The 25,363-nt window shown below is 20.0% G+C and overlaps 6 protein-coding genes across 18 annotated transcripts; 3 read left to right on the forward strand and 3 right to left on the reverse strand.

Moving 5' to 3' along the window:
* Positions 1-238: 238 nt before the first annotated feature.
* mRpS11 (mitochondrial ribosomal protein S11) lies at positions 239-1,680 on the reverse strand. 2 transcript variants are annotated; one of them, XM_012491239.3, is made up of 5 exons: positions 1,141-1,680; positions 881-1,005; positions 697-797; positions 557-622; positions 239-467 (listed from the first exon to the last, which is right to left on the reverse strand). In XM_012491239.3, exons 1-5 carry the CDS (start codon positions 1,377-1,379, stop codon positions 360-362), a joined length of 639 nt encoding a protein of 212 aa, XP_012346693.1. In that variant the 5' UTR covers positions 1,380-1,680; the 3' UTR covers positions 239-359. The 2 variants fall into 2 exon arrangements, with proteins under 2 accessions (XP_012346693.1, XP_086768304.1); XM_086912178.1 differs by having other exon boundaries at positions 577-622; positions 1,141-1,636.
* Positions 1,681-1,682: 2 nt separating this feature from the next.
* On the forward strand, positions 1,683-4,654 carry LOC100868100 (dim gamma-tubulin 6). Of its 2 annotated transcripts, XM_086912172.1 has the most exons (9): positions 1,693-1,972; positions 2,088-2,215; positions 2,314-2,385; positions 2,545-2,698; positions 2,776-2,918; positions 3,064-3,254; positions 3,329-3,716; positions 3,823-4,065; positions 4,124-4,654. In XM_086912172.1, exons 3-9 carry the CDS (start codon positions 2,337-2,339, stop codon positions 4,552-4,554), a joined length of 1,599 nt encoding a protein of 532 aa, XP_086768298.1. In that variant the 5' UTR covers positions 1,693-1,972; positions 2,088-2,215; positions 2,314-2,336; the 3' UTR covers positions 4,555-4,654. The 2 variants fall into 2 exon arrangements, with proteins under 2 accessions (XP_031774630.2, XP_086768298.1); XM_031918770.2 differs by having other exon boundaries at positions 1,683-1,972; positions 2,088-2,385.
* A 522-nt stretch (positions 4,655-5,176) lies between these two features.
* Hira (histone cell cycle regulator-like protein) lies at positions 5,177-10,151 on the forward strand. The gene is made up of 11 exons (XM_003697046.4): positions 5,177-5,379; positions 5,458-5,520; positions 5,639-5,749; positions 5,824-6,422; positions 6,535-6,816; positions 6,902-7,164; positions 7,243-7,786; positions 7,864-8,053; positions 8,126-8,410; positions 8,504-8,598; positions 8,682-10,151. Exons 1-11 carry the CDS (start codon positions 5,343-5,345, stop codon positions 8,802-8,804), a joined length of 2,592 nt encoding a protein of 863 aa, XP_003697094.1. The 5' UTR covers positions 5,177-5,342; the 3' UTR covers positions 8,805-10,151.
* Positions 10,152-11,428: 1,277 nt separating this feature from the next.
* Positions 11,429-14,353, reverse strand: LOC100872143 (START domain-containing protein 10). 2 transcript variants are annotated; one of them, XM_086912177.1, is made up of 8 exons: positions 14,145-14,353; positions 13,681-13,847; positions 13,381-13,548; positions 13,132-13,279; positions 12,868-13,020; positions 12,666-12,790; positions 12,486-12,608; positions 11,429-12,361 (listed from the first exon to the last, which is right to left on the reverse strand). In XM_086912177.1, the coding sequence occupies exons 3-8, from the start codon at positions 13,534-13,536 to the stop codon at positions 12,272-12,274; spliced, it is 795 nt and encodes a 264-aa protein (XP_086768303.1). In that variant the 5' UTR covers positions 13,537-13,548; positions 13,681-13,847; positions 14,145-14,353; the 3' UTR covers positions 11,429-12,271. The 2 variants fall into 2 exon arrangements, with proteins under 2 accessions (XP_086768303.1, XP_031774620.1); XM_031918760.2 differs by having other exon boundaries at positions 13,381-13,552.
* Positions 14,217-18,181, forward strand: Pgm2a (phosphoglucomutase 2). 4 transcript variants are annotated; one of them, XM_086912173.1, is made up of 10 exons: positions 14,217-14,355; positions 14,900-15,002; positions 15,162-15,418; positions 15,529-15,991; positions 16,206-16,393; positions 16,461-16,638; positions 16,710-16,933; positions 17,063-17,168; positions 17,228-17,454; positions 17,527-18,181. In XM_086912173.1, exons 2-10 carry the CDS (start codon positions 14,925-14,927, stop codon positions 17,636-17,638), a joined length of 1,833 nt encoding a protein of 610 aa, XP_086768299.1. In that variant the 5' UTR covers positions 14,217-14,355; positions 14,900-14,924; the 3' UTR covers positions 17,639-18,181. The 4 variants fall into 4 exon arrangements, with proteins under 4 accessions (XP_086768299.1, XP_086768301.1, XP_012346685.1 ...); XM_086912175.1 differs by having other exon boundaries at positions 15,259-15,418; XM_012491231.3 differs by having other exon boundaries at positions 14,327-14,465.
* Positions 17,182-24,227, reverse strand: LOC116414982 (uncharacterized). 7 transcript variants are annotated; one of them, XM_086912169.1, is made up of 12 exons: positions 23,787-24,227; positions 22,324-23,463; positions 22,010-22,217; positions 21,736-21,932; positions 21,569-21,667; positions 21,085-21,496; positions 19,501-20,979; positions 19,174-19,415; positions 18,877-19,109; positions 18,541-18,787; positions 18,426-18,466; positions 17,182-17,594 (listed from the first exon to the last, which is right to left on the reverse strand). In XM_086912169.1, exons 2-11 carry the CDS (start codon positions 22,840-22,842, stop codon positions 18,446-18,448), a joined length of 3,657 nt encoding a protein of 1,218 aa, XP_086768295.1. In that variant the 5' UTR covers positions 22,843-23,463; positions 23,787-24,227; the 3' UTR covers positions 17,182-17,594; positions 18,426-18,445. The 7 variants fall into 7 exon arrangements, 4 of the variants coding, with proteins under 4 accessions (XP_086768295.1, XP_086768294.1, XP_086768293.1 ...); XM_086912168.1 differs by having other exon boundaries at positions 18,877-19,105; positions 19,185-19,415; positions 19,501-21,496; XM_086912167.1 differs by having other exon boundaries at positions 19,501-21,496.
* Between the last annotated feature and the right edge of the window lie 1,136 nt (positions 24,228-25,363).

Genomic DNA, 25,363 nt, shown 5'->3' on the forward strand with positions numbered 1-25,363 from the left:
AAAACCAATTAATTCCAATATGTTTCAATTAATAATAAGTTACAACTTAATACGATGTAATGTAATAAAAAGCTAATTAAGAAATTAAGCAAGATAATCACAGTAAACTATAAGTAATTTATAAAATTTTTCTATCTAGTCAGTATTTTCTACTATTATATATGCTATATATATATATATATATATATATATATCCTATATTTTTATACCATATGCTATATATTTTATCATAAACTAATTATAAGATAAATTATTATAATTTAATAATATAATTAATATATAATTATATTAAAAAAAAAAGATGTATTTTACATATAGTATAAATTAAAACTATTGAATATATCATATATTTTTATTACTTATATTCTTCTTTGTTTTCTTGGCCTTGGAGGATTCCATGATACTCTAGTATCATCTGTGATAGAAACAATATTTAATTCTGTTAGCTGCAAACCTTTTATAGCACCCTAAATAGAATATAAAAATAATTATTAAATATATATGTATATATATATATATATATTAAAAAATTTGATTTATATTTTTTAATATCTACCATTCTGCCAGGTCCAATACCTTGTATTCTTAATTTGACTGTTTTGATACCATGATTAAGAACACGCTAAAATAATATAAACAAATAATATAACAATTTATAAAAATTTTGAATAAATATGTATTAAAAAATTTTCTTACTGTTCCAAATGTAATTGCAGCTTGTTGTGCCGCAATATTAGTACCTTTCTTTGTATTTTTAAAACCTTCAAATCCAGCAGAGTGTAACATCATTCCTAATCCTATAAAAATATTGCAAGGAAAAAAAAAATCATACAAATAATATTAATAAAACCATTATATATATGTTTACATTAATAATTACCTTTAAAATCAGTAAGAGACATTATTGTATTATTAGGAGATGATTTTATATTAATAACATGTAACTGATCATATTGTATACCATCAAAAAATTGATATGGTGTTGAAGCATCAGGAAATAATTTTCTAAAATCAACATTGTGTAAATAATTTAATAATATAACTATATATAATGTAATAAAACAATAAATGTCAGCAATAATATAAATCAATGTTATATAATTTGAATAAAATGTTTATAAATCAAAATTAAATACTTACGACTTACTTATATCAATAAGATCAATTGTTTTTTCTCCTTCCATAAGTACTTTTTTTGCTTTTATATCAGCTCTTATTTTGTTAGATCCACTTCGAAATTCTTTCATAATATTTGAGGTTAAATGAATATCTCGAACATTTATGAATTTCAAACATGGTAAAATAGTAAATTTTTCATTAAATAAAATCACATTTTTTGTTAAAGAACATGTTGCGGATTGTAAAATGAATGAAATCATTTTTTTATATAAAATATGTAAAATATACAAGATATATTATCTAAAAAAACAAAAAAAAAATTAAGAATAATTATTGAAATATAAATCCGAATTATTGAAATAGCATATAGTGCACTTTGCAATTAATTTTATAAATATAATCTCTCAAAACTAAGCTAAATCATAAATTTATTTTACATATAAATACAAGACGAAAATAAATTAGACAACAGATTGGCAAAATAATATAGGAACAAGAGAAATTCTTATATTCATATAGTTTCAGTCTCAATAATCTGATACTTACATGATAGTTTCGGGTCTGTAATATAACACATACGTGGTTTTAAAATTCAAATGTTTTTATACAATCGTTAATAGGAAAATCTTTGTTCATTTTATATTATATTGTAAAATGATCGAAATATTTAATATTTAAAATATTTTCTTTATAACATTATTATAATTATAATTAATATTATCTATAATATTTTATATAAAATAATTAATTTTACGTTAATGTAATGGCCATAAGTGCGTCTTTTCATCGTAATGTACTCTTATTAACTCAAGTGATTCAACCTAATAATGAATTTAAAAAATATTTTCGTGAGGTATATTTTTTCATTAAGTATTAAATAAAATATTAAATATGCTTGAAATATGTTTAAATATATTACATTACTTTTTGTAATTCTTGCATTAATTAAACAATATTCTAATTTTTAGGGTATGTTTGACAAACCCAATACAGCAGGTTTCCTACATATTTCATATTATTTATTAACAATATATGATTCAGAACGTTTTAAAAAGCTAATTGAATGGCCTGTAATTTGCAAGAAAACTGAAGCAAAGTATCGTAATAATGTTAAAGATTATTTAACAATTATATCTGCAGAAAATCCTGATATTGATTTTCCACCTATACTTACTTCTCACTTAATTCATGCAGGTGGAACTAAATTTACAATTATTATGTGGAAATTATCAGAAGTAGTTATAAGAAGATACCTTATAAGGGAAAGTAAGATATTTATTAATAGAAATTATATTCATAATATATTATTTTTTATTTATTATTATCATAAAATTGATTTAAATTGTATTATTATATATTTACTATAAATTTCTTACATTTATATAAATATTTTGTTTTTTTACTAAAAGATTTTATTTTTTATAGCTTGTAATAATATTGCATTTGCACCACGAATAGGAAATAAAGGAAATTTAGCAAAAAAATTTTTAGAAGAAACTAATGCTAAGATTAATTTTAATATTTTGAATCAACATAAAAATTTATTAGAAATGGAGAATACAATTAAATATGTTTTGCAGTAATATTTATTTTCTTTTTATTTATATATATAATTAAAAATTTCTTTTCAATTAATTATATTACTTTATTTTTTAGGAAAGAAAATGAAAGGCTAAATAAAAGTAGAATAGAAATTTTTGAAAAAGAGCAATTAATAGCAAATCTTCCACAAGCAGCACCAGTACATCCTTCAATTAAAAAATGTTTAAGAGATATAGATAATGAAGAAGCAACAAAAAGTTAGTATCATATTTAATCCATTTTCCTCATTATATATTTATGTATATTTATTATAGTTAATATTATATATTTACTTAATTAATATTATTATAGTTAATATTATTTATAATTTTAGTCATCAAAGTAATAATTTATTAATTTTAGAATGGAAAATGCATATAAATAAATGCATAAATCATATACAAAAGAGAAATGTAATTTTGAAAGATATTGAACAGCTTAGTCATAAAGTTAATAATATAATACTAAGTAATACTAGTGATATTAAAATGTTAATTATAAAAGAAAAAATAAATCATTTGGAAATTTCAGAATTATTTTCTCCAGATATACAAGTAAGTATTATAATGTTTATGTTATTACATATATTAATGAAAAGCAATAAAAATAAAAATATTTTATATTTCAGTGTCTTTTATTTCAATTATATAAAGATGATAAATTAATATTAAATAATTTTATTTTATTATTTCATTTTCTTCTAACTCAATTAAAAAAACGATTAAAATTGAATATATTAGAGGATTTTTCAGAATATTCACTACAAATAAAAGGTAGTTGTAAAGATATAAAAGCTGCATTCAATATAATGCAAACACATTTAATAGATATCACAAAAATAATGTTAGAAACACAAGATATTTTATATAAAAAAAAAATACATGTTCATAATGATACTATATTACCTATGATGCATAATGTACTTATTATGTCATCTCCTCTTATTAAAATTAATACAAACTGTAACGATGAAGAAAATAATTTTCAGAAAAGATTACAATTAACTCCAGTAGAAGGTAACATTAATGTTATTTGAAATTGTTATATATATATATATATATATATATATATATATATATATATATATATATATTGAATAATATATTTAAAAATATTTTTTAGCTCCACATAAATCATTATTTTCAAGATATGAACATCTAAAACAAAATCATGATGAATCAAAATTAAGAGAAAATTTATTAGTATCACGAATCAATTTTGATGATGTAATTGTAAATATAAATAATGATAAGCCACCTTTACATATGCATATGGTATCATCTAAAAAAAATTTGTCATCTTTCAAACAAGCAGAAAAATATTCACGATTATTTTCTACTCGTATAAAACGAAATAATACGATAGGTATGTAATTAATATTTAATTTTTTTTGGAAATTGAAGACTTCTTTTTTTTCTCACAGCAACAGCAGCAAATATATCTTTATCTTGTTCTTCAAAAGCAAATTCAACCACAATTGTAAATGCAATTGAAGAAATACATGATATATCAGATCTTAGTTTAAATAAAGCAGAAGTCATTTCAACAAAAAGTATCTGTAATATAAAGGTAGAATTTGCTACTCCAGAAAAATTAACTGTTGAACAAGAAAAATCAGAAGATATACTAGAAATGGAAGATATGATAAATGACTTCTCAAATAAAGCTAATGCACATAATATGTATAAAACAATAGAAATTATAGGTGATGATAATAATATCATTGTAACTGACCAAACTAAACAAAATAGACGTTCTATTGGGGATCTAGTTGAACGTTATAAAAAATTACTGAAAGTAAGCAATCGTACACCAAGTCCTAATATTAATAATAAAAAATGTGATAATAAATAGTTGTAAAAATTGAAAACTATTGTAGAATTATATTGTAAAATTGGCTATTTACCAATATGTATGTAAAGAAATACATTTTTATAGTTTATTTAAAACAAAATTTAATTATTTCTTTATATATTTACTAAAACTTTAAGAAATATATATAATTTATTAAAAAATTAAGTTGAAAAAAGAAAATTGTAATAATTGAATATATTATTATAATAATATATTCCATAATTATTAACTCTTATTAAAAAAAAATATTTGAATTTATTTAATTAAAATTTATATTAAAAAATTAATCTTTTAAAAAAATATATATATATATATGAGGACAGATCATTAGTATAAGATTTTAAAATTCATTATATACATGTTATTTATATTTACATAATTAAAATGTGACTTTTTAAATATATTATATAATATTATCTATAATATTATAACATTATTATACATATATATATATTTTGCTATGACAATATTACATTTATATTTATAACACAATAATTTTTTAAATTATATAAAATAAATAATTTTGTGTAAGTAAAAAAAATTATAATAAAAAATATAATATTATATGATTATTATATATAATTTTATATAACAATGTGTTCATAGAAATTCACCAAAATATATTGCCGGTAGTAGAATATGTATATGTTGTGTTTGTATTTTAATTTAAGGTTATACTACTTAACAAAGTATTATGTTCAAATGAAATAAAAATTTCAATTAAATATTGTGTATTTAATTATGGAAAATAATCATTGAATTGACAAAATTTCAAGAAATTAAACATTATGAAACTAGTAAAACCTAATTGGGTTACCCACGATGGTTTGTATAAAATATATTCTTTGAATTTATCTAATGTTTACAATTGTATTTTCATATTATAAAATTTTTATTCTTTAGGATATTCAATCTTTTCTGTGGATATACATCCAGATGGGAAAAGATTTGCTACTGGTGGTCAAGGTATAACATTAATTCTTTTAATTTATTTACTTATTGTCAATTTTTTTTGTAAAAATACATTGATTTTGTTATTTTGATATAGTTTTTGATTTATATTTGCTATTATTATAAATTATAGGTGGTGATTCTGGTAGAGTTGTTATATGGAATATGGAACCAGTAGTTAATGAAATTGCAGAATTAGATGAAAATATTCCAAAAATGTTGTGTCAATTAGATAATCATCTTGGTATGATAAAATTTAATATATTTTTAATATAATATAAAATATATTATATTAATAAAGTAATATAAAATTTATAGCTTGTGTCAATTGTGTGAGATGGAGTAATACTGGATTATTAGCATCAGGTGGTGTAGATAAATTAATTATGATTTGGAGATTGTCAGGTGGATCAGGTGGAAGTTCAATATTTGGTGGAAAATCCAGTATTGAAACATGGCGTTGTATAGCTACATTACGTTCACATGAAGCTGATGTACTTGATCTTGCATGGGCACCACATAGTCCATGGTTAGCTTCTGCATCAGTAGATAACAGTGTAATTGTATGGGATGCATCAAAATTTCCAGCTATTGTAGCTGTTTTAAAAGGTCATACTGGATTTGTAAAAGGAATTACATGGGATCCAGTAGGAAAATATTTAGCATCTCAATCTGATGATAAAACATTAAGAGTATGGCGTACTACAGATTGGACAGAAGCTGCATTAATATCAGAACCATTTGATGAATGTGGTGGAACAACTCATGTTTTAAGACTTTCTTGGAGTCCAGATGGACAGTATTTAGTATCAGCTCATGCAATGAATGGTGGAGGTCCAACAGCACAAATAATTGAAAGAGATGGATGGACACAAGATAAAGACTTTGTTGGTCATCGTAAAGCTGTCACATGTGTGGTATATATCTAATATAAATTTTATAATTTATATTATAAAATATAAAGTAAATTTTATAATTTATATATTTAAAATTATTAAATATTTAATTCATTAGTTTTTTATATTGCAGAGGTTTAATGGTAATATTTTACAAAAGAAGCAACCTGGTTCTTCTAAACCACAGCAGTATTGTTGCGTCGCTATAGGATCACGTGATCGTTCTTTATCTGTATGGTTAACATCTCTGAAACGGCCTTTAGTTGTAATTCATGAATTATTTACACATTCAGTCTTAGATGCTAGTTGGTCACCGTGTGGTCTTCGATTAGCTGCTTGTTCTTGGGATGGATCTGTTGTACTTATTGAATTTACACAACAAGAATTAGGTCAACCATTAGATCCTGCTGAACAAGTATTACATATAAAATTATACAAAATATTTTAGTAACAAATTATATATTTATTATTAGTATGTAATTATTTTTATTTTATTATAGAGTAGTCTTCATGAACGTTTATATGGTAAACCATTAGTTCAAGGTGGTTGCACAGTAATGGAAGCACCTGAACTTCTTAATCTAAAAACATCAGTACCGTCAACACAAACTACAACACTTTTAAATACAAATTTAGTACATCCACCCACTACTACTGCAACTACTCCTGCTAAAGGTCCAATTAATAAACAAATTGAAACAAGAACATCAGATGGTAAAAGACGAATAACACCAATGTTTATACCACCACCATCTGATACAATGTAAGTTAGAGATTTTATTTTTACAATGTTATAATTCCTTGTATTTATTTTTTTATTAATTTAATTATTTTTAATTAGGGATTCTTCAAGTAATAGATTAAGAACACCAACATTTACAAGTCAAGTAAAAAGTTCTATTGTTATTGAAAAACGAAATGATGTTGTGACGCCCAATGTTACTTCTTCTGTACATTCAACAAATATAAATAGCCAAACTTCTACACTTACATTAAAACGTCGTGACCAGTCCACACCAAAACCATATCACACTTCATTTAACAAAAAACCAAAAATTACATCTGAAAGAAATACAAATCAAATTATACTGCCTCCATTAAAACCGTCCAGTTCATTATCTCAACAAGCTGGTCATTATGCAGTAACTGTTACTAACAGCCAAGGTTTAGCTCATTTACAAGTATTTAAAGGCACAGATTCTGAACCAACTTGGGATTTGTATTTAGGATATAGTGCTGTAGCGCTTGCAGCATCACCGGCAGTTATAGCACTTGGATTAGAAGATGGTAGTCTGCATACATTTCATCCTATAAAAGGATGTCGTCCAGCACCACCTTTAGCGCCACCTGCACCACTTGCAAAAGTTCATGCAGTTGGAAATGCAGTATTAATTTTTTAATTATTATTTTTATTTTTTTAATTTAAAAATAATTATTATTCAAAATGTATCAATATTTTTAGGTAATGGTTATATCAAGTTGTGGCGCTGTACGTGTTTGGGAAATAGGATATTCATGTAGAATGATAGTTTCTACATCTGCTGCACATTTAGCAGTACCTGGTACTTCTTTATTATCCTGTACTTTATATAATGGAATGCCGCATTTAGCTTTCACTAATGCTAGAGCATATATATATCATAAAGAAATGGGTATATAAATTATATTATTAATAAAATCATATTTTATACATTATATATAATACATTTATAAAAAAATATTAGGTACATGGTTATTAATCGGCGATAGTCAAGATCCTATATGGCGTTGGGCTTCATTTAATGCATCAAGTGCATCAGGAAACAGAGCTCCCAAAGGACCATTATCTTCCTTACAAGAAGGACTATTTAGAACAGCAGGAAATACTTTCCCTAATCCAAGATTACCACATAGTGCTCCAAGCGTAGTATCTTATTTAGAACAACAATTACTTGCTTCTAAGGCTCTTGGAAGTGCTCAAGAATATATGCATTGGCTCATGGCTTTAGTATCATTTTTATTAACTCAAGGTATAAATATATATTTTTTATTTTTTTTATATTTATATTAATAATTTATTTTTTAATTTTGTCCCCATATTTTATAAAATAATATTTTTTTAGATGGATTGGAAAAACGTCTGAGATTAATTCTAGATGAATTTTTGGGTCCAAGTCATACATCAGCTTCTAAAAGTATATGGGATCCTTTAATTTTGGTATTATTTTAATATTTATTTTAATTAATATATTATTATTAATTATATAAATATAATATCAATATTTTTTATTTATTATATAGGGAATTAAAAAACATAAACTTTTGGAAGATGTATTATCTATTATTGGAGGACATCTTCGTTGGCAAAGATTGTATCTTGAATATATGGAACAATTAACAGCGCTAAAAAACCAAATTAATTAAAAGCAATTATTAAAAATATATATTTAAAATAATATATAAAACATATTGTGATTATTATATGTTCTAAAATGGTGTTAGAAAACTTGAGAACATAATTATATTTATAATAAAAAAAAAATTACGATGGTAAGTTCATAAATTTCTTACTTCAAACAATAATTGAATGATATGATCATTTCTAATTTCAACAATAATAACACAAGTATGTAAATAAATAGCGATTCGATTTCATATCTCATCCTTTTTTATTATTTTTTTAATTTAAATATTACAATACATTATTATACATAAGTATACAAATATATATACACAAATAATCAATTAAGTATATTTTTAAAGCAAGAAATTTATGAATTCATAATTATAAAAACTGCCTTATTTATTTTAAATTTTGAAATCGCGCTCAGGTTTTCAAGTGCCCTTTTAGGATTAATATCTATATTTCTTGTATATTTTTAAAAATAATCTTTATAAAACAAAAATATTGTACAGTTTTTTTTTATATCATAATGTGATGATGAAAATACGTATATAATAGTGAAATTTTATATTAAACAAATGATCTTTTTTTATTTTGAAACTTAATAACATTTATTATTAAGCAATAATTTAAGTACTTGTTTTTACTAGAAAAGTTTCTAATATTTGTACGTAATATTATGTATAAGAGTAAAAAGATACAAGATATTAGTTGATTAGAAATTTTAACAATTTTATATCACCTTTATACAATACATTTTAAACAAATCAAGAATCTGACAATATATATAACAATTATTAAACTTTAATATTAACATGAAAATATTTTATTTGGATTATAATTATATTTATTTATATAAAAAATACTTATACTAATACAATATAATATTCAAAAATATGATACAACAAAGAAATCATTTGATGTATTTCATATAATTTGAATACATACTACTTCATAAACTTATTAATTTTTTTAATAAAATTGTAATTCAAAATAATGTAGTGTAAAAATAATATAATAAATATTAGAATAAATAATAAATAAATATTAGAAAATTCTTTCTTTAATTTATGAAGTACATCAAATTAAATATATATAATATTATATATATAATAAAAACTATTACTTATATTAAATTGTTTTATATATTGTTTTAATATATTTTTTTAATAATTATAATATAATATAAAAATGTATTATATATTTATTATTAATATTTTCATATGTATATAACAGATAAAAATAATATTTACATGAATAATAAATTATACTATTCATATATATTTTATTGTATATAAAACATAAGTCATTTAAAACATTGAAAAAAATAATATGCAACTATCTATTAATAAATCATATTAAATTTATGTTTTTTTATGTACTATATATTATTTTATGTATATTAAACTTGCATTAAGATATTTACATTATTCAATCTATAATAAATAACATAATACAAAATATAAATTAAATACAGAATGTATTATCTGCAAAACATTTTGTATAAAAATAATCATTTTAAAAATTCCTAAAAACAATATAAATATTTTTATATAATGACTACATTTTTCGATATAAGAACATATAGAAATATATATATAATATAAAAATTCTTCAGACATAAATTCAAAAATATTATATTTATATTTATATAAAATTTTCAGTTATTTATTTGTCTCTCAATTGACATTGTAATTAAGAAAATAAAGATGCTCAATATAATTTTAGATGAAAATATATTAAATATGCATAAATTAATTTTATCTTTATATTAAGGCATTTACATTTTAAGGCATTTATGATTAGGCTCAAAAATTTGAATTATTACGCATACAAAAATAAAATTAATTTCCTTTAAAAAATTGAAATATTCACTAAAAATCGTTAATAACACAGCAAATAATGTATATTCTGATATATATGATATAATATATATATAAATGTAATTCCAAAAATTATATTGAAAATAAACATAACATAAAATTATAAAAATGATATAAGAATATGTTAACTATTTTAATTCAGAATAACAGAATATTTATTGAATATAGAAAATCTTAATTTTTTTGTATAAAATATAAAAATTTCTACGTAAAAAAATTATTATAACAAAACTAAGAAATTTTATTTCATTTGATGTATATGTGTACTTCTAACTGTCTATAATTATTATCAGAACAAATTAATTAATATGTAGCAATCAATAAAATCTAATTTTAAAAATAAAATAAAAAAATAAATTTCTTATAAAATAATTAATTTCATTTATAAAAAATTATCACATATTTCAAATTATAAAATTATTAAAAATAAAAAATATTATAATTGAACATCATATTTAAAAAAACTTTTAAATACCATTATTATACATATATATAATTATTATTTTTACTTCTATTCTATTCTAATTAATATTTCGAAAACTCACATTTGTATGATACATTTGTATGATAAATTATAAAAATGTATTTATAATTTATAATCATTGATTATGTATTGAGCTAATGCAATTATTTTAATTTTAATGTAAATAACTTTTAAATCTTTTGTATCTTTAATGATCGTTCTCATTTAAAAAAGAAATTACAATATACTTATATATAATACTTAAATATTCATATTAAGAAATATATACAAATAAATATAAGTTTAAAATCAAGACTATTATGTATTAAATTAAATCATATATAACATATTATACTTTCAACAATACATATACTTTCAATAACACATATCTTCAATTCAATAATGAATTCTAATTAGTATTTAATACAAAGCAGACTATAAAATATATTAATTATATCTTTCATTGTAATAATGTTCAGTATATTAACAATTGTGATATTATTATTATCAATATAATTAATGAATTTTAAATAAGTCTATGTTAAATAGTGCATGTGTGTGTGTGTGTGTGTGTGTGTGTGTGTGTGTGTGTGTGTGTGTGTGTGTGTGTGTGTGTGTGTGTGTGTGTGTGTGTGGTGTACACACATACACATATACATATATTTTATAATTATACAGAATGTTGATATATTTATGAGACAGTTTGGAAAACCAATTTTAGAGACAAACTCAAAACAAACAAACTCAAAAATTAATAATGTTGGTTAAATATTGTTTATTAAATAATTATAATTATTTAAGTTTGATAAAGTAAGATAAAAGTATAAAATAATAAAATAAAATAATAAGTAAAATCGTTCTATATGTAGATTATTGCTTTATCTAATGCAATTTAAATTGCTTATAATTTAATAAATGAATTTCAATAAAGATTTATATATAACCATTTTTGTGTTTGGTCTCTAAAATCAATCTTCTAAAAGTGTCTCATAAATTAATAACATTCTATATATATATATTTATATGCATAAATCAAATTTTATTAAGCTTTATTAATATTATGATCTTTCATAATACTGTAGTTTATAATTTTAATTATTATATTGTTTTTCAATATAAAGACTTACTATATTAGACAAAGCTAATCACTATCAATTGTAACAGACTCTTTTAATTCTGATTCATCAACATAATGATTCTTTGAATTTCTTTCTTCTGCAGACTTTACACACTATAACAATTTAATTATGAATTTACTTAAATTATTATTAATTATTGTATTCAAAATTATAATTACTATTTTATCAAATATATTTTTTCTCTAAAATTTTGTAAAATATTACAAAAAAACTTACATCTTCAATTCTTATACGAGGTGATACAATTTGTTCAGGAAAATGCCAAGGTTTATAATTTGGATTATTAAGTAATTTCCAATTAGGATAAGCTACAGAAGCTTTATGTAACTTTTTAACCATCTAAAATAAAAAATATAGTTTAAAAAATTTGATATAAATGAATATAAAAGTATATACCTTTGGAGCAAATATTTGTGTAATTTTATTAACTAGCCAAACTGGTAATTTTCCATGTGGATCAGTATGAGATACATAACCCAATTCAGAACCATCACCATTTCGAGATGGTCTTACAATATATCCTTAAATTAAAAAATTTAATAATGAAATAATATAGATACATAATGATATATAATGAAATTTATATTTCAAATTTTACCTGTAAGATAAGATGTTGCCCGAACAAATTGTTTTCGTGGAGGATAATCTTTATGAAATACAGAATGATTCAAAATTAATTGCTCTATACCAGTATCAAGCCATGATCTTTGTAGAATAAAATCTCTGTTTTTCAATGGAGATGGACAGGCCACTAATTAATATATATATACAATATATATATATATACATATTATTTTTATATAAATAATTATAATCTCTTTATATAAACAAATAAAATTAATCAATATTATTAAATACTTGCTTGAATAATAACCAATATCATTATTTGGATTAAAAAAACCTATGTCTTTTGATTCAATCATATGAGTATCCCAAACCTTTCGATATTCAGGATCATGTAATACATCATATAATGTTTCTGGAAGGACATCAGGAAAACGAGTTCTAATCTGTAAAATATTTAAATAAATAAAATTATAAATAATTTTTAAAAATTACAAAAAATAATAGAAAATTAAAAAATTACAAAAAAAAATTAAAAAATACTTACTTTTACCATTCTAAAACTAATTCCTGACACAGATTTTGTCCAAACTGATAAATCAGGTTTATTATAATCTAATCTCCAATCATTATTATTATCATACAATTGTTTTAATTTCTCAAAATCTTTATCTTCAGCAATTTTAACAATTCCAATATCCATTTTATAAGAATACTGTCTATGAAATAATCAACATAATTAATATATAAATATATAATTTTTAAAATAAATACAATGATAAATTTTTAAATGAATTTTATAAATTATTATTATCATAATTTGATAAAAAGTTAAAAATGAAAATACCTGTTATTCATAGAGTTTTTAGAAGTTTAATAAAAAATCTATGCATGTTCAGATCTGGTACATAATAGGCTTTACATTTATGCCAGAATAATCTTTTGGCAGTCTTAATCATTGTTTTGATTTCCAAAGGTAAAAATTAAATGTATTATACTTGAATTTCATTCATACTAAAAGAAAAAAGTAAAAATATGCTAATTTTGGGTGAATTAATATAATGAATTGAAATACAACCTTTTATCTAATAGAATACATTTTTAATTCTGTCACTACTAATCATTCATTATTGAATCATTAATAGTTGTATTATAAATTATAACAATAATATAAAATTATAAGTAAGAATGATAGTATAAATAAAAAGAAAAATTTAAATAACTCGTACAAACAATGTTAAGTATATTTTCCTAAAATTAAAAACAAATAATCTGAATAATAATTTTCTACCCTCGTATAAGTATACATACCTCATGTATATTAAATAGATCACTATTTACGCATAAGAATATTTTAAAAAATTAAAAATAACTTATTTTATATATTTAATTTATAAATCAACACAAATTGTATATAAAAAAATATTTATAAAGTTAAATTTTAATCCATATAATAAAAATCTGCATTGAAAGGATCTACTGACTTATGTGTTGTTACCGGTGTGATATATACTATTAACAGGTTAGTCCGGATTTACATCAATAAGATTATCTTTATATTCATATTTTCTAAGTTTTTATTACATTAACATATCATTTAATTTTTTATTTAAAGAATATTTTATTTTATTTGTAAGTATCTCAATTCTTAAATAGATATTCTTGAATTTATTATTATTTTACATATATTTTTTTTTATATAAATACATGTCATATATTTTTTTAAAATTTATAATATTAATAATAATTTTTTATATATATTTGTAAATCATCTAGTTAAATCTTAAGTTAAAAATTTTTTAATTTAATAATCACAATAGAAAAATATGTAAAATATAATTAATTTTAATAACTAAAATTAATTATTTTAATAACTAAAATTAATTAATTTTAATTAATTAATTTGTAATTAATTATTATTTATTTGTTATATATTCATAATATAAAAATATTATTTTTTTAAAATACAAATTTATTTTTTTATTATTTATCAATAATATTTTTAAATATAATTAATTTCAATAATATTATTAGATATTTATTCATAATTGCATATTATATTTTAGGTTATTCTGCTGAAAAATACTTAAGATGGCTTTAAAAATTTCTGTTAATACTGGAAATATTGATTTGGATAATAAAATCAATGAATGGTTGAAATGGAACAAGGTTTTTAATATAATATTTTGAATACAATTTAAATATATATATATATATATAATTTTTATACAATTTAATATATATATTATATTATAATATATATATTAATTTTGAATACAATTTATATATATATACATTAATTACGAAAACATGTTTAATATATTTTAGGATGTAATTCATGAACATAAAATTCAAGAACTCATTCTTAATAATAATAATAAAGTATTATCTTCCTTATTCTTAAAAAGACTTGAATTTGGTACAGCTGGTTTGAGAGGACGTATGGGTCCAGGATATAATCAAATAAATGATTTAGTTATAATTCAAACTGGTCAAGGCTTATCAATGTATTTACTTGATACCATAGTTAATGCAGCTGAAAAAGGTATCGTAATAGGATATGATGGACGTCATTGCAGTAAAAGGTAAAATTATTTAATTTAAAATTTTTAATCATTATAAATTTTATATAATATTATTGTATATATATTTGAATATTATTAATATTAAATAAAATTATATAATATTATTTTAGATTTGCAGAATTAACTGCTGCAATTTTCATAGCAAGAAATATAAAAGTCTATCTTTTTTCAAAAGTTGTACCAACTCCATTTATACCTTATAGTATATTAAAATATAAATGTGCTGCTGGAATAATGATTACAGCATCTCATAATCCTAAAAATGACAATGGTTATAAAGTTTATTGGGAGAATGGTGCACAAATAATATCACCACATGATAAAGAAATCCAAAAATATATATTTAATCATTTGGAACCTATGGAATCTTCATGGAATATAACAAAAATTTATGAAAATTCTTTATATCTAAATCCATGGGACAATATTATGCAATCTTACTTTAATGATCTCAAAGAAACTGTTTTATATCCAGAAGTAAATAAAAATACAATATTAAAATTTACTTACACTCCTATGCATGGAGTTGGATATCAATACATGACTGCAGCTTTTAATGCTGCAAATTTTAAGGTATTATTATAACTTCTTTGATATTTTGACACTTTGATATTATGTATAAATTTATTTTAAATAAAATTTATTATATAAACTTTTATAATTCAGTTTTAGTCAAGTTAATAAACATAAATAAATTAAATAAAATATCAAAAAGATTTTTATATTATATTATTTTAATTATTTTATTTAATTTATAATTTTTTTCAATAGCCATTATTCATTACAGCCATTTATAATAGTGGAAGAACAAAAGTTACCTGATCCAGAATTCCCAACTGTGAAATTTCCAAATCCTGAAGAAGGAAAAAGTACTCTAGATCTTAGCATACAAGTGGCAAATAAAAATTCTTCTTCTATTATCCTTGCCAATGATCCAGATGCAGATAGAGTAGCTTGTGCTACAAAAATGAAAAAGTAATACTTTTCATTAATATTTATACAATATTTTAGAATTTATTTATTATTTTTTTTATTTTAATAGTGATGAATGGTATATTTTTTCTGGTAATGAATTGGGAGCACTTTTGGCTTGGTGGATGATACATAAATATCAAGTACAACATACTGATACAGATTTTTCAAATGTATATATGTTGGCATCTACAGTTTCGAGTAAAATTTTAGCATCAATGGCTAAACAAGAAGGATTTAATTTTGAAGTATGTATGTTAAAAATAAAATTAAAATATTTGTTATTTTTTTTATCATGTACTTTTTTTTGTTTCAAAAGGAAACATTAACAGGTTTTAAATGGATGGGTAATAAAACTATAGAACTAGAAAAAATGGGTAAAATAGTTCTATTTGCATATGAAGAAGCTATTGGATTTATGTGTGGTTCAAAAGTTTTTGATAAAGATGGCATAAATGCTGGAATGCATATTGCAGAATTAGCTGCTTATCTTGAAACTATGGGATTAACTCTGCATGATAAATTAAATGAAATATATAATCAGTATGTAATGTTTTAATTCTTCTGTCATATTTTATATTAGAAATATTTATTAAAATGAACGATATTATAATTAAGATTTATAATCTTATAATTCTATATTTATTTATGACATATATATATTTGATTTAGATATGGATATCATATATCTAAGAATTCATATTGGATATGTCATGAACCAAATATAATCAAGAAAATATTTGAAAGATTACGGACATATTTGGGAAAACCAAATACAGTAAGACAATACATATTTAAAATATTATTCTTATTATTTTAATTTTAAATATTTTTTAGTATCCAACAAATATTCTCAATGGAAAGTATCCCATAATAGGTATTCGTGATTTAACAACTGGCTATGACAATACAAAACCAGAAAACAGAGCCATTTTACCTATTTCAAAATCTAGTCAAATGATAACATTTACATTTAAAAATGGTTTAGTTGTAACATTAAGAACTAGTGGTACTGAACCTAAAATTAAATATTACAGTGAATTATGTGCATCTCCTGAAGAACAGTAAGTTATTCATATTTTTAATAATTTCAATATATGTTTAATTTTTGAAGATTTTATAAAATTATATTACAGAGATATTGAAGTATTAAAAACCATTCTTGATGAAATGATATTAGCTGTTGTGATGGAATTTCTTCAACCTGAAATAAACAATCTTCTATGTCGTGATAAAGAAGAAAAATAGTTTAAAAAAGAATCTTATAGTTTAAATTTATTGTTTTTCAAAATAATATTATTATGTTTTCTGATAACATATTGTTACTCATATATCACTCAAAAGTGTTAATATATTGGTGGATTATCTTTGAATTGAATATATAAAAGTCAAAATAAACAAAAATTAATGTATGTAAATAAACAAAAATTTCTATAATTCTATTTCTTTCATTTAACATAAGCTTTAATTGCTTATAATGTAGCTTCAATCGAGATTTTTGTACAGCAATTTTTGTATTAATTCTAATCTTTGGAATCAATTTTTCAAAAGTGTTCCAAAATATATTAACACTCTGTATACAATTTAATTAACTTTATAATTTCTCATTACTTATAATTATAATCTTCAATATATTTGATTTGATAATTTTTTTTTTTAAATAGAACATAATTCATTATATTATATAAGAAAAAATATGGATATAGTTAATGATTGTTAAAAATTTTGTAAATTTTTACATAATTTTTTCAAAAAATATTTATATTAATAAATTAAGAAATTAAAAGAAAATTATACATATATATATATATATATATATATATATATATATATATATATATATATATATATATTATGAATGTACAGATTTATATTTTACTAATAATATATATTAATAATTTATATTAATTTCAATAACATGTTAACATATTTTTTTAATAATTTTATTTCTTTAATATACACTTCAGTATATTTTAATCACATGTTCAAATTATATAGATAAATATGTATATATTTTCATTTATTAATATATTACCTTTATTCTTATTTCATTTTCTAAACATAAAATGTAATACACTGAAAAACGCAATTTAGTTATATTAAAATATTTTTAATATTTTATATTTTATTTAAAAAAAATAGAAAGTTACCTGTTCATCTAAAAAATTCATGAGAGTATTCATTTTGCATTTGAAACCTTCTGTTTTCAACATAGAATATAAAGTATTAATACATATTGGTTCATACATTAAAATTTTATTATGTAATTCTGTTCTAACAGAAAGAATTTTTAAAAACATATCTTTAATATTTGTATTATCAATTATTGAAGTGAATTCAGATTCATCTAATTGTTTTTCTTTATTAATTATATTTAGTGATAATTGTTTATTTGTACTGTTAATATTATAAAACTTATATTAATTTATGAAAATATTTTAAAATTTGAATAATAAACTCAATACTACTACTAATATGTAACATACTATTTCTGGGATAGCCCTAATTGATATTCATAATTATCAATGCAATCAATATCTTTTCTATTATATATTTTTTTCATTGGAGGTTCATCATCTTCACTAGTACTTATTACCACTTTAGATTCTACACTCTTTGATGTATAAATTGTTGGATGTAATTCATCATAAATATATGTTAATAATTTTATAGCTCTTTTTCGTTTCTGTATTTTTAATCCATATTTATCTAATTCTAGCTAAAATAAAATTAATAATAAAGTATTAAAAATATAATTTATACTAAAATAATTCTTAACTTACTTGAAGCTCACTTGTTCTCATATCATTATAATTAGGAGGAGGTGTAACATTATCTCTAATAATTTCATGTGCAGTTGTTTCTCTTTTATGATTACAAACTTGAAAATTATTATAAGATCTAGTTATATTATTCTTAATATCTTTTGTATTAATATATAAACTTGTTTCTGATCTTGATTTCTTTTGAAATTTTTTATTACATTTTTTTGTAGTTAATGATTTTTCTCTGTTTTGGAATTGTTCTGGAAAAGAGTTAATAGAAAAAAGTTAAGAGTTATAATTATTTTATTATTTTAATTCATTGTTGCAATAAATATTATTTTTTACCTAACTGATTTATTTCTTTAGCGAATAACGAAGTAGTGATATTATCATCACTATTATCAATATAAACATTTGCTAAATAAACATCATTTTCAAAAACTTGGCTATTGTCTTTAGAATTTTCAATATATGGAATATTTTTATTTTTTTTGGTTTTTTCATATCTATACATATTTAAATCTTCATCATCTAATTCAGAACTAGAAGATATTAATATAGAGGATTCAATTGAATTATATTTATTTATATTTGATTCTACTGATGAATTTCTTTCAATTGCTTGTACATTATTTTCTTGATTTAATTTGAATTCTGAATTTTTATTAATGTTTGATAATGAAATATCATTATCTATATTATTCTTTTCTTCATATTTATCACATATTACATTGTTTTTTATATTATTTTTTAATATAGATTCCTTTACAAAATTCCGATATTTTACTATACTATTATTTTCATGTTTTTCTTTGTATTTTGAGTACATAGATATTTCATTTTCACTTGTATCAAAATCTAAAAAAGTATTATTTTCATTTTCTAAATTTTCTAAACTTTTCATATTTTCTTGATGAATCTTTAATGAATCTTTAGGTATGGAATATATTTTTTCATTTTCAAAATTACATATATTACTTATATTTTCATACAATGAATTATTTTTATATTTTTCTATATTAGATTCTGATGAATTTATCACTAATGAATTATCTATCAATTCATGATTAAAAGACATATTTGTATCATTTTTTTCATGTATTTTTATATCTACTTTTGAATTTTTATCATCTGATATATCAATCAAAATATCTTTTTTTGTTTTATATTTTTTTTCTGTAATGTTTTTTTGAGATATACAATATTCAGAAGAATCATTCTGTCTTAAATTAAATGGATTTCTACATATTTTGTAATTTGTTGATAATATTGAATCTTCAGAATTTACATCAAGATCTGATTTTGCATTTTCTCTTTGAACTTGTTCAATAAATATACTAAGGTTACTTTTTAATTTTTGTATATTACAATTCTTATTATTTGGAGTATTAAAACATTGAATATTTGGCAATAAGTTTATATTTTCTTTAATATTTTTAAATATTCCAATATTTTCAGATGTAGAAGAATTAATGCTTGTTTTTTTATTTTTTCTTTTTTTAGTTTGTGTTGTATCATCAAATAAATCAGGAGACATATTAGAATTTTGAATTGCATTTGTATCATTTAAACAATTATCTATTTTTTGCGATAATTCATCTGTACACTTATCATTTTTTAATTCAATTTTTGATTTATCTATAATATTTTTTTCTAAATCTTCTTTATTTAATTTTTTACCATCATTAAATTTGTGATCTTTAATTTCATTGATTAAATTTAATATTTCATCATTAGTTAATTCTAAATTATCTTTTTTCTTAGAAATACATTCTTGCTCGCGTTTACTGTCCATTTGACTTTTTATTTTAATTTGTTTCTTTTCTAAAAAAACAAATAATTCTTTTACTTTATACTTTCTTGCTAAATCTCTTAAAAATGGATAGTTCTTTAAATCATCTAAAATATTTGAATACTTTTTTATAATACCACAATAAATGAATTCCAAAAATGCTAAAGCAATATTATAAGATACATCTGTCCAAGAAATTTTTTCCTTAATGTTAGTAAATAATAAAGTATCATTAGATGTAATATCAAGAAGCATATTTGAACATTGAATATGTAAAACTAATTTATGTGCCCAAATATGTTTATCATTTTTAACAAATATTATTATATCACTTGCAGAACTATCATTTAATGAATCACTCCAATTTGTTATTATTGTATTAATAAATTGCATATTTTGACAATTTTCGCATTTTTCATTTACATAATGTATTTTTTTACGTGATATTTCATATATTTTTTCATTATTACAAAATTCTATAGGGTTTTGACTTGATTCCACATGATATATATCGCACATATTTGCAAAATCTAAAATCATTTCTTCTTCCTACATAGTATACAATATAAATATAATTTCTAAAAATTTAATATTAGTAAATTTAATATTTATTTTACTTACTCTTTGTTTTTCTTCTAAAGTTATATATTGTGATAAATTTAATACATAAAAATTGTTTTGATTTAGAGGCAATTTTGCTTTATTCCATAATTTTTCTTCCTTAAAATTAAACAATAAGAAACAAATAAATACTTACATTGTAAAAATATAATTGTGTAATCATATACCTTATTAAGAAGTTCTTGAAGTAAATGACTTTTTAGATCAGTTTTTTTTTCAATTATATAATTGCATTTAAATTCTTCTTTCTGATTTTGAGTAATGGGTTCATCTCCCATTAAAATTTCAGAAATTCTTTCAGTTAAAATATGATTTCTTTCTTTTTCAGAACGTGTTTGAAGTAAAGTTATTTCATTATTCTTTCCTATTAAAAAATTTTAGTAAAAAAGTTAAAATTTAATTTTTAGTTAAGAGAAAAAAATATATTTTGATTTAATATACTTTTTTTATTTTTTATTAATGATGAAGGTTTGCTGTTTATAAATCCAAATTTTTCCAACTGACTTTCAGATTTATTTGCTTCTAATATAAATTGATTTAATACTTTAGGTAATTTTTCAATTTCATTTATTTTATCAAGTTCTTCCGCTTCTTGAAGAGATTTTGATAATGCTAAGGCAAGTTGAAAATCAGTTTCTTCGTATGAAGTCTAAGAATTTAAAAATATTTATAATATAAAATATAAATAAAAATTATCTATATATCTCTATAATTTCTTTAAATAATTATAATATTTAATATAAAAAAATACATACTCTATATGATATTGATTTTTTTTTATCTTGCACTATAGGTGCAACAAGCAAACCTAGTGATTTTCTTTCATCTTCTTGACGTTTTTGAAGATCTATAGCATCTAATAACTTCTTGGTAGAAATATTATTTTTATATGCACAAATCTTCATATGTAATGCACGAGAATTAAGATCTTTAAACGTTTTAAAACATAAAGGACATACTAGAGCCACTTTTACATCACTATTAGAATTTTTATCATCACAATTATTTTCAAATTTAAAAAATGATGATTCTATAAAAGATTGTGATTCTTGCGAATGTCTTTTCTTTTCTTGTTCTTTTTTTTTTTTTTTGTCTCCATGAGTTTTAATAAAATTTTTAAATTTTATACTTGTCTTTTTCTTTTGATGTCCATTAAAATGATTAAATTCAGTTAATTTTGTTTTAGAAAATTGTTTTGGACTTTTAAAATCTAATATACTATCATTTTCAGTTATAATAGATGTATCATATAAAGTTTTGTTTTCTTCATTCATTTTATATTTTTAAAAAATATATATTTTTATCTTCTTAGATATACTGTAATAAATATATGAAATAAATATAAAATTTTATTTTTATATTATTTAATATTATATTTATAATATTTTTTATATTAAATATTAAAAAATTAAAAAATATTATAATACAATAATATTTACTAAATAATATTTCAATATATTTTGCATAATTATTTATTTTATATATACTAATTACAACATTGTTAATTAGATACAAATATTAATTATAATATTATTAATTAAAGTGTTTCATATTTATATTGATAAATATAAGCAATGCACTTTTCTACATTATTTTTAACCAATTATTTGCTATATAATATTTTATAAACTATAGCTAGATTTAATTTAATTCATTTTAATGTATAAATTAATTAACTATTGGTTTCAGATACTTTTAAAGATAAAGATGACGATTTATTAGTCTCAATAATTTTTTTTGAATCTTTTTCTAATACATATTTAACAACATTGTTGAATATGGGTTGATTCCAAAAATGTTTTGTATTTTCATATTCATCAAATAAAGTTTGTTCTTTAGGTTTATTAAGTTCATCAAGTTCAATAATAAATTTTTGTTTCTTCTCAATAAAGTCACTGCAATATAATATATTTATATTACAAATATATTTTTTATATTCAATATTCAATGTTAAATATATTATTACATATTTACAAATTATAATATATTCTGCATCATTAAAGTTTGTTGATTTAATACTGTTTTAGTAAATATATAATATATAAGCTTAAATTAAGTAATATATATATAATAAGGTTAAATTGTAATTGTTCTCTAAATTATAATTGAACATATACATTATTTCATATAATTTAATTTTTACATGTAATATTTTAAATTTATAAAAAAATTTAATATATAAATTTAAATATTTAATATGCAAAATCTATATATTTACCTTAACAATAAAAGACCTGCAAGAGGAACAAGAATTTTCGTTAAACTTGTAATTATAAATGCTGTACCAGCCGGAGTTCCAGCAAGAGTTCGAAATTGTTTTTTTTTTAGAACTACCGGTTCAAACATTATTCAAATATTATTATATTAAAGTATGATAACGTATAAAATATTTTTTTGTAACTATATCTTTGTAATAATTTTATATTATACAGTGTTGCCAATAATAAAATATGAATGTAATTTAATATATATGTATAAATGTAAAAATATTTAAATAAAATAAAAATATTTATTTAGTTATTATAATTAAATTATATTAATCTTTAAATTATATTAATTATTAAAATATTTTAATTTCTTTTAATTTTTTAAACTATTTGTTACTTAAAGCAATTCAATGATATCATCAAATATAAATCATTGCTTATATTATTTTAATATTTAGTAACATAATGTATATATATAATTTTCATCATATTTATATTTCTTTTACTAATAATATTTTCTGATTAGTAATACATCTTTATGACGTATTTATATCGAAAATTTGGAAAATTTTAACGATAAATTTATTATTATCAAAATCAAATTTGCAATAAAATGTTTTTATAGTGATTTAATCTCTTGCTATACTACTTAAATATATCATTGAGTAATGATATTATTTCTCGATACATACCACATATATATAATATATATGTACTTTTTATATATAATCTGATGATATAATATATATATATCATATATAATATATATATAATATATATATCATATATAATAAAATATATATTATATATCATATATAATATAATATATATATATCCTATATAATATATATATAGGAAATTAATGCGATTTGATATTATACATCTCAAATAAAAACGCAAATATTATTCAATGAAACTGCATTTAAAAGATATAACAAAAAAATCACCTTGTATATTATATAAACGTATTGTATATTTTTAAATATATAAATAAATTATACTTTCTATTGTTTTTTTTACAAAATAAATCTTTGAATAGTCGAATTTCCTTGGTTTAATAATTTATTATTAAATTGACATAAATAAGTAATTATTTTATAAGAATAGTATTTCTTTTAATGAATTAAGTGATTGGAAGCAAATAATTAAATTATATGACAAATTATCAATTATTAATTGTTGATGAAATATCAATATCAGAATTTATCATTTATTAATTTTATCTTTTGATTATATTTAGATTACTGTCATTAACTGGGATAATCATTAATATTGATTATTGAGAGTTTATAGTTTAAAAAGAATTCCTAAACAGTAATAGGAATCAATTTGTATCATTATAACGCTTCAGTACTCACCGATGTTAACTTTTGTTATATTAATTGAATTTTCATGAAAATATAATTTAAATTCTTTTAATATTTAATAATATTTAAATATTTTATTTATATTTATACTAATGATAAATATTGTAAACAAATATAAAAAAAATTAACTTTTGTGAATCAAGATTAGTTCTCTTAAGATTCAATCACGTGGCTCTGTTTATATCCGGTAATTTAATCGAATGTAATATAAATATTAATTA

The sequence above is a fragment of the Apis florea genome, unplaced genomic scaffold (genome assembly GCF_048593485.1).
Source record: "Apis florea isolate Af1SG1 unplaced genomic scaffold, ASM4859348v1 contig_3367_pilon, whole genome shotgun sequence".
Taxonomy (NCBI): domain Eukaryota; kingdom Metazoa; phylum Arthropoda; class Insecta; order Hymenoptera; family Apidae; genus Apis; species Apis florea.

Coding starts and splice junctions, on each gene's coding strand:
- LOC100868100 (XM_031918770.2), top strand. CDS start 1,883: ATGGCCATAAGTGCGTCTTTTCATCGTAATGTACTCTTATTAACTCAA. Junction 1,973..2,087: donor TTAAAAAATATTTTCGTGAG/GTATATTTTTTC, acceptor TCTAATTTTTAG/GGTATGTTTGACAAACCCAA. Junction 4,066..4,123: donor AAAACGAAATAATACGATAG/GTATGTAATTAA, acceptor TTTTTCTCACAG/CAACAGCAGCAAATATATCT.
- mRpS11 (XM_012491239.3), bottom strand. CDS start 1,379: ATGATTTCATTCATTTTACAATCCGCAACATGTTCTTTAACAAAAAAT. Junction 798..880: donor GTCTCTTACTGATTTTAAAG/GTAATTATTAAT, acceptor ATATTTTTATAG/GATTAGGAATGATGTTACAC. Junction 468..556: donor GTATTGGACCTGGCAGAATG/GTAGATATTAAA, acceptor TATTCTATTTAG/GGTGCTATAAAAGGTTTGCA.
- LOC100872143 (XM_031918760.2), bottom strand. Junction 13,280..13,380: donor TTAGTTTTAGAATGGTAAAA/GTAAGTATTTTT, acceptor AATATTTTACAG/ATTAGAACTCGTTTTCCTGA. Junction 12,791..12,867: donor GGCAACATCTTATCTTACAG/GTAAAATTTGAA, acceptor TTTTAATTTAAG/GATATATTGTAAGACCATCT.
- LOC116414982 (XM_086912167.1), bottom strand. CDS start 22,842: ATGAATGAAGAAAACAAAACTTTATATGATACATCTATTATAACTGAA. Junction 21,497..21,568: donor CTTTAGAAGAAAAACAAAGA/GTAAGTAAAATA, acceptor TATACTATGTAG/GAAGAAGAAATGATTTTAGA. Junction 19,110..19,173: donor TGAGAACAAGTGAGCTTCAA/GTAAGTTAAGAA, acceptor ATTTTATTTTAG/CTAGAATTAGATAAATATGG.
- Hira (XM_003697046.4), top strand. CDS start 5,343: ATGAAACTAGTAAAACCTAATTGGGTTACCCACGATG. Junction 5,750..5,823: donor TCAATTAGATAATCATCTTG/GTATGATAAAAT, acceptor TAAAATTTATAG/CTTGTGTCAATTGTGTGAGA. Junction 8,411..8,503: donor ATCATTTTTATTAACTCAAG/GTATAAATATAT, acceptor ATATTTTTTTAG/ATGGATTGGAAAAACGTCTG.
- Pgm2a (XM_086912173.1), top strand. CDS start 14,925: ATGGCTTTAAAAATTTCTGTTAATACTGGAAATATTGATTTGGATAAT. Junction 15,992..16,205: donor TTAATGCTGCAAATTTTAAG/GTATTATTATAA, acceptor TATTCATTACAG/CCATTTATAATAGTGGAAGA. Junction 16,394..16,460: donor TGTGCTACAAAAATGAAAAA/GTAATACTTTTC, acceptor TTATTTTAATAG/TGATGAATGGTATATTTTTT.